This window comes from Hyalella azteca, unplaced genomic scaffold, assembly GCF_000764305.2.
Source record: "Hyalella azteca isolate HAZT.00-mixed unplaced genomic scaffold, Hazt_2.0.2 contig4588, whole genome shotgun sequence".
Classification (NCBI taxonomy): Eukaryota; Metazoa; Arthropoda; class Malacostraca; order Amphipoda; family Hyalellidae; genus Hyalella; species Hyalella azteca.
Genome location: NW_025934801.1, coordinates 56419 through 70508, shown reverse-complemented (window position 1 = coordinate 70508; position 14090 = coordinate 56419). Strand labels below are relative to the sequence as shown.

General features: G+C 38.5%; 1 protein-coding gene across 1 annotated transcript in view; it reads left to right on the top strand.

Annotated features, from left to right (window-relative positions):
- Positions 1 to 14090, top strand: part of LOC108680737 (spondin-1) — a 102079-nt gene that overhangs the window by 63186 nt on the left and 24803 nt on the right. The window contains exons 10-11 of the mRNA XM_047880064.1: positions 11854 to 12065; positions 13420 to 13617. Coding sequence (XP_047736020.1) covers positions 11854 to 12065; positions 13420 to 13617 — 410 coding nt within the window. The remainder of the gene's footprint in view (positions 1 to 11853; positions 12066 to 13419; positions 13618 to 14090) is intronic.

The window sequence follows — 14090 nt, the reverse complement described above, 5'->3', positions numbered from 1 at the left end:
TTCTGACGAATACCATTAATGGCTGACTGATGTTAAGATGAAGAATTAACAAGATGGCTGACTTATGAAGGGACTAAACATTATTCAGACTTAAGAGAAAAGCATGGACATTCGCATATACTCATATTTCTTTATGCAAGCAAGAGATACCTGTTCCCATTCCAAGCAAACACACAAAGTACTTAATTTATTTACTATTACTGATAATTATACGAAAATTAAACGAAATTTGATAAAGATATGATGCCAGCAATAACAATTGTAAAAACAACTAACTTACAGATTTTGAATTAGTAATCCCTCAGATCAGCTATACCTTCAACTGATGACTTGTTTCGGAAACAAGTTCTCTCTCAAATTTGAACAGTCTGTGCATCAATTATATTTATTTTATCATTAGATTCGTTCCAACAATTAGAGGTTCGTTCTAGACATTAAGCTGCTCAGAGTTTATCTGTTCTTAATTGTTCAACAATTTTAGAATTACGTCGAGCAGATTCGAACCTCTTCAATTTTAATAATTATTAATTGCGAACATTAAAACTTCTACGAACGACGCATTACTCATTATTCGCAGCTCAATGCATGACGTGTAGCGTGATCGAGTCAAACGTGATTAAAATTATTACTAATGATTGAAGTATGTAATTACTGATTGATCGAGTATTTAATGAACTGAGCGATATTGAAGACACTTTAATTTATGGAATCTGTAAAAATTTCATGACTGTCAAAGTCCTTCCAATTTTCTGACTATCTGTAGAAAATTAAATGCAAATAATCCCGCTGAATCCTAAATAATGGGCGAAGACCATATCTATATCGAACCCTGTGCAAGTCTAATAGCTATTTCAAACTATCGTCAGTCCTGAAAAGATCCGGTCAAATGACACGATTTTAGATCTTCTGTGAACAAGTCACGAAAAATACAAGAATCGGCGACAGGCCACATTAGGCCTACTCGTCAGCTCCGACATCACTATGTTATGTTATGTTATATTATACCTATAATATTATGGAAAAAATTACGAAATATGGTTGCAAAAATGAAAGTGGCATCTATGTGGTCAGAGAAGTTATACCCCCGACAAACTCAGTTGTAGGCTCCTTCATTAAGAACTTTTAAATGCATCGTGAATCTCATGTTGTTCAATGCAACGAGACTGGCGTCAACAAATAATTTACGGCAAATAAAATGACTCGCAACTTTTATATATCTTCTTGGAAAAAGGTTGGGAGTCCAGCTCAGTCGTCAGTTCTAAAATCCTGAAAAAAATGTTAAATTTCTAACAAAGTATAACTGGAGCCAATATAACCGAAATTGACGAATAAGAAACGTTGAAACGAGAAATAATCTATAAAAGTCAAGCCTGGCAATCTACAGTTTTGATCGGATACGAACTAAAACTTGCCTGCAAACTAGCTTTATATTTGAGAATTTGCAGGGAAAAAGTTGAAAATTCGCTTAGAAACAGCAGATGATGAGGCAAAATTTCCAGATTAATATCGGGCATGGACGTTGCATCACTCGGCGTGAATGCGTGCAGCTAAGTTGGGAAATGAGATTTCCAGTTCGATAATTTTTCTTTTTATTTTCCGCCAGCCAAAAATAGAAGTTGCTTGTGTGACGTCACAACGATACATGCAGAAACGTGGTTCGCTGCACACAACGTACGTAAGTGCTGATTCGTGACGCTTAAGTACCAAATTTTCGAACTGACAACGGAGCAATGGTGCAAAACGTTTTAAAATATTAGATCAATTATCCCTGCAGTTAGTGACGGAGAGCACATTTCTCGTCCGTCCGTAAAGTCACTGACAGACAGACGAAGATGACGAGCACAAAAGCACATTTTTTTCATAAATGATAAAATGCGCTAAAATTGGAAAGGTGAATTATTTGTTTTTGATTATAATCTTGGGGCTCACGGATTCGAATGATTTCAAAAAATGTGCCAGCAAGTGCCACGATAGACCAGGGAGCTTCGTGTCGGAGCTCAGGCATCTCAACTATTCGTCGTTTTGATATTTAAACTAATCTCCCACTAAAATCAAATTTCAATGGCACCATTTGCGAGACCAAATTATATTTATGTGTTCATAATAGCACAGCAACAACGCCGTTGAGGAAAAGGCCATTTTGGCCTTTAGCCATATATAGGCCCGGGCCCTATTTGAGTTTTCTCGATTAATGTTTCGGGAAAATGACCAAATAATAAAAATTAATTCTGTAATCATTTGTTGCTAGGAAACCAAGTAAGTTGAAGGCTTGCGTTTACGATCGATTAGTTTAAATCTGTGCAGTTTAATCCAGTTTTTTAATCTCTGCAGCTAAATTTACCTTTGTTAAATAAATTCCCATACATATTTTTTAAGTACCTATATTAAGTTAAAGCCCCTTCAAATACATTCGATTTTTTTCTCCCGCTTTTCAAGATTATTTCTTTACAGGCTTATCTGTTCCTCTTCCACCTCCTTCCACCTACGACAAGATTAGGTTTTTAAGAAGCCATCATGCATTACTCTGGGCAATAAGTCAAGCTTCGCCGGAGTATGAGCATGCGAGATTAATGTTGCATGCCATTTTTCACGCTAGCCTTTCGAAGCGGTCATGGCTGATGCCGTGGCTGCGCGATAAAAAAACGTCAAGTATTCGATCATATGATACCAGGTATACGCATAGACGATTATTTGTGATGAGGAAAATATTCAGTTGTTTGTTTTGGTAGTTCCTTCAGCATATGATATTCGATTCATCAACTGCTTTCCATTTCATCTACAGGAAATATTCATCTTTGACAACAAATGGATTAAATTAAGTTTTTATTTATAAATTATTACAATGGTGTCCTGGATTCTACTGATTTTTCTTTTCTAGATTGTAAACATTGCTGAGGCAAAAAGTTTTCTTGTCTGCAATAAAAATTAGAGAAACATGTTCTCATTACTTCGCAACATTCCATGTGCCAAGAAACCATGAGTGATAAAAAAAAATGTTGCTGCAGTTTGCCAGTAAGAGAGTACAGCTATTTTTTAAAGACCTACGCTGAAAATGAGTTTTAACTGCCGTAATTAACTGAAGAAATGTTGTCGAACGCCTGTGAGTATCAATGTTTCACACGCAAATAGTAAGGCTAATTGCCTGTGAAAATTGTTAAATTGTTTGATTCTCTACCATTGACAGTGAATTTAAATTTTACTTTGGCACTTCTTAATATGGTACCGTAATTTATTCAAGGGCAAATATGTTCTACTTTAATCACTGTTTTCGTATCCGTACTATGCACGACCAATCAGCAGGATACGTAAGAGTTTTAATGCCCAATTCGAATTTTTATCCCCCTGAATTATTTTCTTTTTTGCTCGGATGAAATCTCTAAAATACAGAACAAAAATATTTCAAGTTGAAATAATCTAATGAGTAGTAAATTTTGTATTTGGTAATACTGCCAATATGAAATACAATAATGTTCTGATTGGCAATAGTAATGACTATGCAAAATTATGCATAGGTATTTTGTGGCTGCAATTAACTATAGTATATTTCAGTTGACGTTTGTTGAGGTTCATCGTCTGCCAAGCAGCCGATGTCAAAGCTAACAAAAACCATCATTAATACTCGAACATAATTGAACAAAGCCAGAGATGACATTTTTTACCAATTATTCAACAAGAATTGATGAATCAAGAGGATCAGTAAAAACATGAATTGGTAAATCATGGGTATCAGTCAATAATAATAATATTAGGAATAATAATAATAATACTAATAATTATAATAATTATAATGATAATGACAATCAGTTAATAAGCTAGAAGGGCAGCCTTGACTATTTCCGCAGCCAAAATAAAATGTCTTTTTTCAAATAAGGTAAAAGAGTAATCGTTAAATTGCTTTAAGTTCTAAAGACTTGTTTTGGTGTTTCGCTGCTCATGGATTGAAGCTCGCTGAGCTGATCGAATTCTGATGGGAAATTTGCGTGCGAGATCCTCGCCCCGGAGCTGCACTGCGCCTCGTCTCACTCTATTATTTTATTCCTTTACATTATCCTGTGTAAAGATTCCTCTACATTATTGATTCCTCTACTGTGTAAAGATTCCTCATTAGCCTATTGCTCTACATTATCCTATGTAAAGACAGGGCGATATTTTAGTACGGCTTGACTATTGCTTCTGTTTGGTGCTCCGACAGACTATATGCCTCGTGTTTGGTGTTGCGGCAGACTATATGCCTCGTGTTTGGTGTTGCGGCAGACTATATGCCTCGTGTATGGTGTTGCGGCAGACTATATGCCTCGTGTATGGTGTTGCGGCAGACTATATGCCTGAACATGCAATGGCTTAGGGTTGCACTTCATCATCGCATCGAATAAAAATGTTCAGATTGAATTATTAGAGCCGTGAGGGCATGAATCGATTTTTTCGACCATTTCCAGATAATGAAAAATACGCGCACAAATTTTCCACCAAAGTCTCGTATTTATTTTCTTCAGTCCGACATAATATCCGGGCACTAAAGCTCCATAAGACTCATGAGAGATCTAGCTGCCCTTATAATATCCTAAAGCAGGATAAAACTATTTTCTGAGTATACGGTCGACCGCTAAAAATAAGCAGAAAATGTCATTGGTCGCACCAACCTGGTCACTGCGAGAGCTTCAGGCCCCGGCAACGACGCTATTCGCCGCCGGTCGCTGATTAAGTCGACATTGCGGCTCAGGACCTGCTGGGCCTATACTTTAAAAAAAATTAAGAGATCGTAAGTTCATCAGCCAATCATTGACGGCATTTCTAGCAAAATCCACCAATCACAGACAAGAAAATAGAGCGTAAGTACTTACGTTCACTTAGCGAGTTTAGAAAGTATGGCCTCAGATCCTGCCGCAGGCGAGTGATGATCTCCGATCAACGGATCTTGTCCTCCGTCCTGACACATATTCATCGAAGAAAATTATTTGTAGGATATGTAGGGATTTCTTGTATGGTGATGACGTCATGCACAGAAGATCCCACATCGTTTAACGCTTCCACCTCATGTATTAGGTGACAGTACTTGTTAGGTAAAACCTTATTCTTTCCATTGTATAAGCATATCAATTTTTAGTTGTTTCAATCTCACATGCATGTTTGTTGTTATATGGTAAATTTTTGATGTGATTTGTTGTAAGGCTTTGCAGTATGATATGAAATTATTAGTTTTCCTGATATCCTTGTATGTTTGGAAGTGATAGAAGTAATGTCACTGCGAGAGTACTTCAGTTGTACAGTTCTTACTAAGTTTTGCAACGTTGGTCTGAAATTCTGTGAAAAAATCGGGCATACGGAGATGAATTTCAAGTGGCGTAATTGCTTGTCTTATAACCTGGCCTTTATATGATCAATAGCCTTGATCATATATGATCACATGCCTTTATATGCTCAATAGCCTTGATTATATATGATCACATGCCTTTATATGCTCAATAGCCTTGATTATATATGATCACCCGGCCTTAATATGATCAATAGCCTTGATCATATATGATCACCTGGCCTTTATATGCTCAATGGCCTTGATCATATATGATCAAATGCCTTTATATGATCAATAGCCTTGATCATATATGATCACATGCCTTTATATGATCAATAGCCTTGATCATATATGATCACATGCTTTTATATGATCAATAGCCTTGATCATATATGATCACCTGGCCTTTATATGATCAATAACCTCATCGTACACACGAATAACTTTTTATAGTGAATCTTCGAGCCATTTGCAGCCCTATACTAATAAATTTATTTCATGCCTGTACTAGTGTACTACTATGATTATTCTAATGAATCACTGGTACTGACATTAGGTAATATGAATGATACCCATACTCCTGACATGAGCTCTTTAACTCTTAATTACGGTTTTTCAATAATGATGAAACGTTCTCCAAAGTTCATAAACAATAATGGTGGGTTAAATTATCGCAACATTGTTCTATTTGCACGCTCTGTAAAATAACAATCCATATTTGAAGCATAATCCATGTTATTGAAGTAAAAATTATCATTATAACTGTAGCCGCCATTTTCCCTTTTTCTGAAACTTGTAGCAATAGAATTAGCCTACTCGACGCAGTTGATTTCACTAGCGTCATTAGCATTCATTGTTAGCCCTTGATATACGGATGCTCGCACTACCAGGGGAACCAAGCTATTCGGTTCGTTCGATTTATCGTTTGTTTTCGTGAATTATTGATTATCCTGTTTAATTATGGCTTTACCTTGGTTCATATATTTCATGTAATTAGCGTATATTTTGTCTTGTATATATTTCTTATGTATATTTGTCATTTCCTTTCTAGAAACCGTACATCATGGAACACTCGTTTCTTATCCTGCTATGATGGCGCGTATTTGAATAGTTCAGTAAACGTTCCCAAAGGAATAGCCAACAAGAAAGTCCTTTACAATAACCCTTAAAGTTAGTCGTAACGTTCATAACAGCCGACCTATAATTATCACTCAAATTTAGGAGACTGGTAAAAATGCTATAATCAGATCAGTTGCCTTGGAAACGCAGCTTCTTCGATCATGTTTGCTGGCATGCGTATTATTAGCGAGATGTTCAGTTCAAGGTGGAACTCATTTGGCACGATAAATCATTTCAATTGTAAATTCTCGGTTTGAATTTTGATGCATCGTTTATTTTGTTGCTATAATGTAAGGAAAAAATGTAGAATCTAAAAAATAATCATCCACCCACAAAAAATCACCCTTCACATCACTAAATACTCCTACTTTACTCGACACGTTGAACCGTAGATCGGTTCTTTCGAATGGTACGGCTCTCGCATGCGACCGTATCTCAGGAGCACAATTACGGCCGTATTTCCAGCGGCCGTATTTCTAGCGGCCGTATTTCCAGGAGCCATACTGCAGCTGGAGCCGCGCGTCCCGATGTCGTTCTTTCTTCATTGATGTAGTGTCTCGCTAATATAGATGTCTCACGGCCAGTATGACCGTAGGTCTTTATAACGAACGACCGTACTTCTGAATAGTGGCGTTGTTTTCATCGTCGATGGTGTCACACCAAGATCATTGCCGTACTTCTGCTGTAGGGGATCGTGACCGTACAGTATATATACGATGACTGTGACCGTATTGTGTTGATGACCGTACCGGTGATAATTGTTGCTCAGTGCTCGAACTAGAATGTTCTCATTACCGGATTTAATATCGGTGAACGTTTTGTTGCCTCACGGCTAAGTAGCGTTGCCATGGCCGTAGGGATGATGTTAACCGTACAAATGTGGATAAGTCCTTGCCGTTATTTGTAGATTTTGACGCTCTATACAATGCATGAGTTGTAGTTGTAGGAACGACTCGAAGTTGCGCGCAGTCGTTATTTCCCGACCCACTGACCAACGGCCGGGGCCGTCACCTACGTCTGCGGAGATAGTTGCAGACCGTACTGGCGTGACAGTCACCACCCGAAGAACAACCCTCTGGCGCGAATTTTAGGATCCTTAGCCTATACTTTCAAAATTCGCTAAGTGAACGTCAGTACTTACGATCTATTTTCTTGTCTACGATTGGTAAATTTTGCGTGAAAGGCCGTCAATGATTGGCTGATGAACTTACGATCTCTTAACTATATTTGAAAGTATAGGCCCTTATATAGGCATTCGCCGCGTACACTTAGGACATGCCAGAAGACGGCGCCCTGAGAGGCCGTTGCAAGTCTCGCAAATATCGGCCTACGTAATACCATCAATCAAATACCATCGACCAATACGAACTATAAACCAACTCTCTCAAACGATATTCTACCCCGGTAATTGCGGTCAAATCAACCACTGCCTATTATTGCTTAAATAAGCTCCGTCCCTTCACTACTTCACACAAGCTATGTTCAATATTAAAATAAAAACTGAAGTCAGAATTACCTAGGCTTTGTTAATGCATATGTCGCTGCCACTCTATTGATGTTGCTGTCTTTGTTGCTGCTGTTCTTATCGTTGTTGTTGCTGTTACTTCCGTTGTTGCGGTGTTTGTTGCTGTTATCTTTTATCGTTGTTATAATCATTGCATTCACTGCTGCTGTTATATCCTTGATCTACTATCAATTTTGTAATCACTTTGTAGAAGTTAAACTATACTTATTTTGAGATTCTCCATATACTTTTCTCGTGTACATACGATTTATAACCTCTAGGCACGACTGCAGCTATAGACCGTTGGTCAAGCTCTCTCCGTAGCCATAACTCGCTCTGTATGGTTCAGCAGTTCGGTACGCCATTTCATGGCTTTTCTTCAAGTATCCTTCGATTATGTTCTTCCTTGTCGTTTTTTATAGTTTCCATTAGTATTTAGGCTTTGCTTATTACTAAAAATAATTATAATACCTTGTTTAGTAATCCAGCAGGCCTAACTGCTCATTCATTTCTGTCATAGACCGTTAGAATTTTCTGGACGAGTTTTCATTCCATCGCTCATACGATCAAAGGGTAATGTTCTTTATGCGAGCAATTGAATTTAAGCCTCGCTCCAAAAGTGCGATTTGAAGCCGTAAAGAGTAGCGGGATCGCTGCCACACAATACACGTGTCGTTACAGCCGATCTTTTGTTCGCAAAAAACAACTTATCATCAACAATTTTTAACTGAATTGTAGAATTCCTTGAATTATATGCCTGTGTACCTCTCTTTTTTGACGAAAACTCACTAATTTTTTTCTACGTGAACGATTGAAAATCGTTGTATTATATCAGGTACCCAGATCATATCATGATCGTGAACGATTGAAAATCGTTCACGATTTTGTATAAGTTTTTATCATTGCTTAATTCCGTTTCTCTACTGGGTAAAAAATTGTACACATTGGTGTTAATGAATTCCCAGTGAGGCCGATTGCATAACATAGACTTCCGACCTTCTCTCACAAGATTTGCTTCAGAAAGAAGTGACGAGGGGGGACAGTTTTGTCGCTAAAAGAGATTCCTGCAAACCGATCAGCGAAAATCTTCGCTCTGGCTATTCTAGTGGCAGCAATTGACTGCCGATACGGATTCGGCTCTTGTTTCCGCAGCGTGCCTATTCCTTGACAGAACTGCAACTACAACCCACCTGTTTTGTCATTTTTAGCGCATTTTCTCATTTATGGAAAAAATGCTCTATTGTGCTCGCCATGTCCGTCTGTCCGTCCGTCCGTCTGTCTGTCTTTCCGTCCGTGACTTCACGTTTTCGTCGACGAGAAAATTCGCTCTCTGTCACTCACTGCAGTGAGTACCGAGTTACATTTTTTTTAGAATATCACTGTTAAGTTCCTGGTTTTAAAATGGCCTAGATCGTGTCTACTAAAACTTTTTTAAACCTCAGTGTTGACTGGAAAACAGTCTTTTTGTTACACCAATTGTTCTAACAGAACTAGAGGTCACGTTCGTGGCCGACGTTCAGATATTTCAAAGAGAAGCGAGGGTATGATTGATGAACAGTGAAGCACGGCATCATGAACAATGAATCACGGCATCATGAACAATGAAGCACGGCATCATGAACAGTTCATTTCATCGTCTAACTTACACGGAATGATACTCTCGTCATATGTTTGATCGCCAGTACCAATCATTCATTTGATTGCAATATTGTTATACTAATCATTCATTTGCTTGAAATGTTGTTATACCAATCATTCACTGGATTGAAACATTGTTATACAAATAATTCATCTGAATGAAATATTGTTATACCAATCATTCACTTGATTGAAATATTGTTTTACCGATCATTCATGTGATTGAAATATTGTTATACCAATCCTCCACTGGATTGCAATATTGTTATACCAATCATTCATTTCATTGTACTATTGTTATTCCAATTATCCACTGGATTGCAATATTGTTTTAACAATCATTCACTTTATTGAAATATTGTTATACCAATCATTCATTTCATTGCAATATTGTTATACCAATTAAATTGTTCTCGTTCCTATCCTGTTGCCCTGCGCTGAAGTTCTGAACGAAATGAATAAAATAAATATATAAGCCATTTTTGTTTATATAATGAAATTGTTCAAGAGTCATCTTATATATATATTCATATATATTGTAAACACAAATTCCTCGATGAGATAACTTTGTTCCCGGTTATATTGTAAAAAATATATATATATTTCCTCGTCGTAATCATTGTTATCTTAAGATCAAGAGTGCGGTTGATTGGCCCAGAGCGGCCTTCCTAAGTCAGCTGAAGGAACGTCCACTGATCTCCTGCACAGAACGGCAGAGCACAAGAGTTTTATCTTCCCTGTTGTTGATGAAGCTGTGATCAAACGTTTAATATTGATGGAGGAACATGAATGCATTCATTCATTTCAATTAAATTGCAAAAAGTGAAGGGATATCCGAGCGCCATTCATTTACCTTCAATAGAACAAATAACTAAAGTATTACATCTATTGTTGGTTTAGTCAGATAAATGAATGATAGAAGTTTTTTCTTATTTAATCACTAATTAATTCCAATTATTATTAGAAATAGGTTATGCCATAAATCGTGCAGAGAGAGGGTTGCAATAAAACACTGGTACATTTGATATTGAATTGAGGAATTTAAGTTCACATGCTACGTTAACAAAAATCTCTAGTACAGAAAATGGGTAATCCGAACACAATTAAAGTTGAAAATCTCTCTGTTTACATCACTAAAACTTCCTATTTATAAGAAACTTTGAGCCGTTGTAGCTCCGTTAAGTAATACGACCGTTGTAAACGACCGCACTTCACGCACACGTTTGCAGACGTATGTCCAGCGGCCGGACCGATGGCTGACTATGACCATACCGTGTTGATGACCGTACCTTATTGATTACCGTACCATGTTGATGACCGTACCGATGATAATTGCTGCTTATTGCTTGAAACTCCTAATTACCGGCGTTATAATCGCTGGACATCTCGTGGCCACTCGCGATGTCTCACGGCTGAGTCGCAGCCGAAGTTTTGATGTTAACCAACCGTACTTGAATATGTCGAAGTCGTGACCATTCTTTGTATATTTTAGGCGCACTTACAGAAGTCGAAGCTGCCTCGATGAGTCCAGGTTTCTCGCGACCGTTAATGTACGAAAACTGCGAAACCACCGGCCTCACAACCGCGGCCGTCACAACGTCCGCATACTGCAGTCTGTGCTAGTGACCGTGACTTTAGAATAACCTTTGGCGCAAATTTTAGGGTCCTTATGCATGCTGGCGTCCCACCTCTTCGAAGTGACGCTGAATTCCTCAACTGATGGAATTTCGATCGCGATAGGCAAGCCAACATTCAATTTAAACAACACCCGGTCCCCTAGCCCCGATACAACCGCGTCTTACGCACTCTACATCGCTTCAATCCACATTCCTATCTTTCTCAACACCTGCACATAAGCTATGTTCAATATTATAATATAAAAATGGTCTTAATTACCTACGCTTTATTAATGTGTGTTTAGAGCCTGATGCCTTAAATACAGAGGCTTGTCGAGCGTGTATCTATGATCCTTATCATGCCGAAGTGTTAACTGGATCTGAAAAAGTATATATTCTTTGTAAATTTTGGCAGAATCACGAGGCATAGTAAATGGTGAAAAAGGGATAGAATGAAAATTATTGTTGTGAACTAATAGATTTATAGATTGTTAAAATGAATAAATTTAAATAAAACAATTAACGGACTTGGATGAGAGTTAAATATTTTTTGAACAGGTCCTTAACTTATTATTATTCCTTATATTTGAAAAGGTTAGTCATTTCAAGTTTCGAAGATTATCCTTGCCCAGCAACAAAATGTTAAGCTGCTCGATTATAGCATAATTTCTGTTTTCCTGCAGCGGACTGCGCGGTGAGTCAGTGGTCGGAGTTCAGCGCGTGCTCGGTGACATGCGGTAAGGGACTGCGCATGCGCTCCCGCTCCTACCTCGTGCCGATGAAGGCAACCGCCTCACTCTGCCGCCGGCAGCTCGAGGAGAAGGAGATGTGCGCTGCGTCCATTCCTTTCTGCGATGGCGGCAGCATCGACAGCATCTTCGGTCCTGATAATATCGTGAGTGCCACTGATTGCTCTTATTTGGTGCAGGCTAAATGTGAGTTACGTGAGTGACACTCATTGCTCTTATTTGGTACAGGCTACAATGTGAGTTACGTGAGTGCCACTTATTGCTCTTATTTGGTACAGGCAACAATTTGAGTTACGTGAGTGCCACTCATTGCTCCTATTTGGTACAGGCTACAATTTGAGTTACGCGAGTGCCACTCATTGCTCCTATTTGGTACAGGCAACAATTTGAGTTACGTGAGTGCCACTTATTGCTCTTATTTTCTGCCCGGCATATTTTGCTAATATATTACGTTCAATGGTTAAAGGATTGATGCTCTGCAAGTTTTACTTGCTGCTCATTGGCTCGCCTCGAGTAACTGGGAGCTAAGTGAGTGATATTGTTATAGTTCCTTCCTCTATGTTATCATTTCATCGACTCGGTAATAATATTACCGAAGTAATCCAAAATTAATTCACTTTGATATGACATCAAATGCGGGTTTAGCACTATCGCATCATATCGTTCAGGAGATAAGGCTAGGTTGACAGAATAAAGCTGAGATGAACTCATTTAGTACAGAAATATCATCAAGCATAATAGCCATCTGGAGCGGCCTTAAAATTCTGCCTCTCTCTAAATGATCGTTTAACTTTGACACTGCACAGATAAGTGCTCAGGAGTTAAAGCTATTACAATAGTAATGACCCTTTAACGACCATCGCAACGTGCCTTCGCATCAAAGCTGTCCAAATATCATCGATGCAGTCCGACAACAGAACGGCAGGCGGCGGCTGCACAAAGCTCTATTCATGGTTCATTGTTAATTTTACCTGATTATAAATCGCGCGTATTTGCTAGTCTTTCCGCTAGAAACTTACGCAATGCGTAAGAATTTGAGAAGGCTAGAGGATCATCTAAAATATGACATAATTTGTGGCCCTCAGGGCTGATGGCAAACAGATTGCTATCAAATGAACGAAGCTCAACTGCTGCTCTACAGCTGGCGCGGGTGGCCCAGTTGAAATTAAATAAGTGTGATTTGCTTATTATTTAGTAAATTATTACTAATAATTTAATTTTTATTAATATTAAATTAATTTCCCTAGCCCCCTCTTTCGTAGCCTAATTTCTAGCGCATTTTCTCATTTATGGAAAAAAGGCGCTATTGTGCTCGTCATGTCCGTCTGTCTGTCTGTCCGTCTGTTTGTCCGTCTGTCTGTCCGTGACTTCACTTTTTTGTCGACGAGAAACTGCGCTCTCGGTCTCTTACTGCAGTGAGTACTGAGTTATATGTTTAATAACATAGATTTTTAACGTGAATTTTGATAGCAACCTAATAACATGAATGAAATTCGTCAGTTCGACGAATCGGTGTGCGCGCTGTCGTCGTGGTCGCCGTGGAGCAGCTGCTCGGTGACGTGTGGCACAGGCTTCGTGATGCGCAACCGGCACTACCTGGACCGCATGGGGCGCAAGAAGTGCAGTGAAGAGCTCGTGCAGAAGGAGATGTGCACCGCCTCGCCCCACGAGTGCGAGACCTCCATTGATGCCGAGGAGGTCAGTTCCATCTGTTCCGTTTGGTGCAGTATTACATGCAGATTAAATTGGATATTCACACTTGGAGGTAATAATGATGGTGTTGATAAGAGGTTATTTATTGGGAGTATTCATCTGGATTTCAATGAGTTTTTAAATAAGTTGTGTTACAATGAAGTGCGACCGCTCTCTTCCTAAGCGATAACCTATTTATTGTATAAGAGCAATGATTTTACGGAATGCTTCCATATTTCAAGATCTCCAGTTGAGGAAGCATCTGCCGAAGATGACAATGATGAGTGGTGCGAAGAAAAGATGCAACGAATTAAAAACGATTATCAGTGACGGAAAATAAAAGAACGTTGTATCAGTGGATAATATACAATATAATGCTCCGAGATACATTTATATCGTTCGTTTGCCTGAATCGCAAATTAATAAAAAATCTGAGAGCAAAGAAAATTCCGAGGAAATTCACAACATTTCGATTTGAA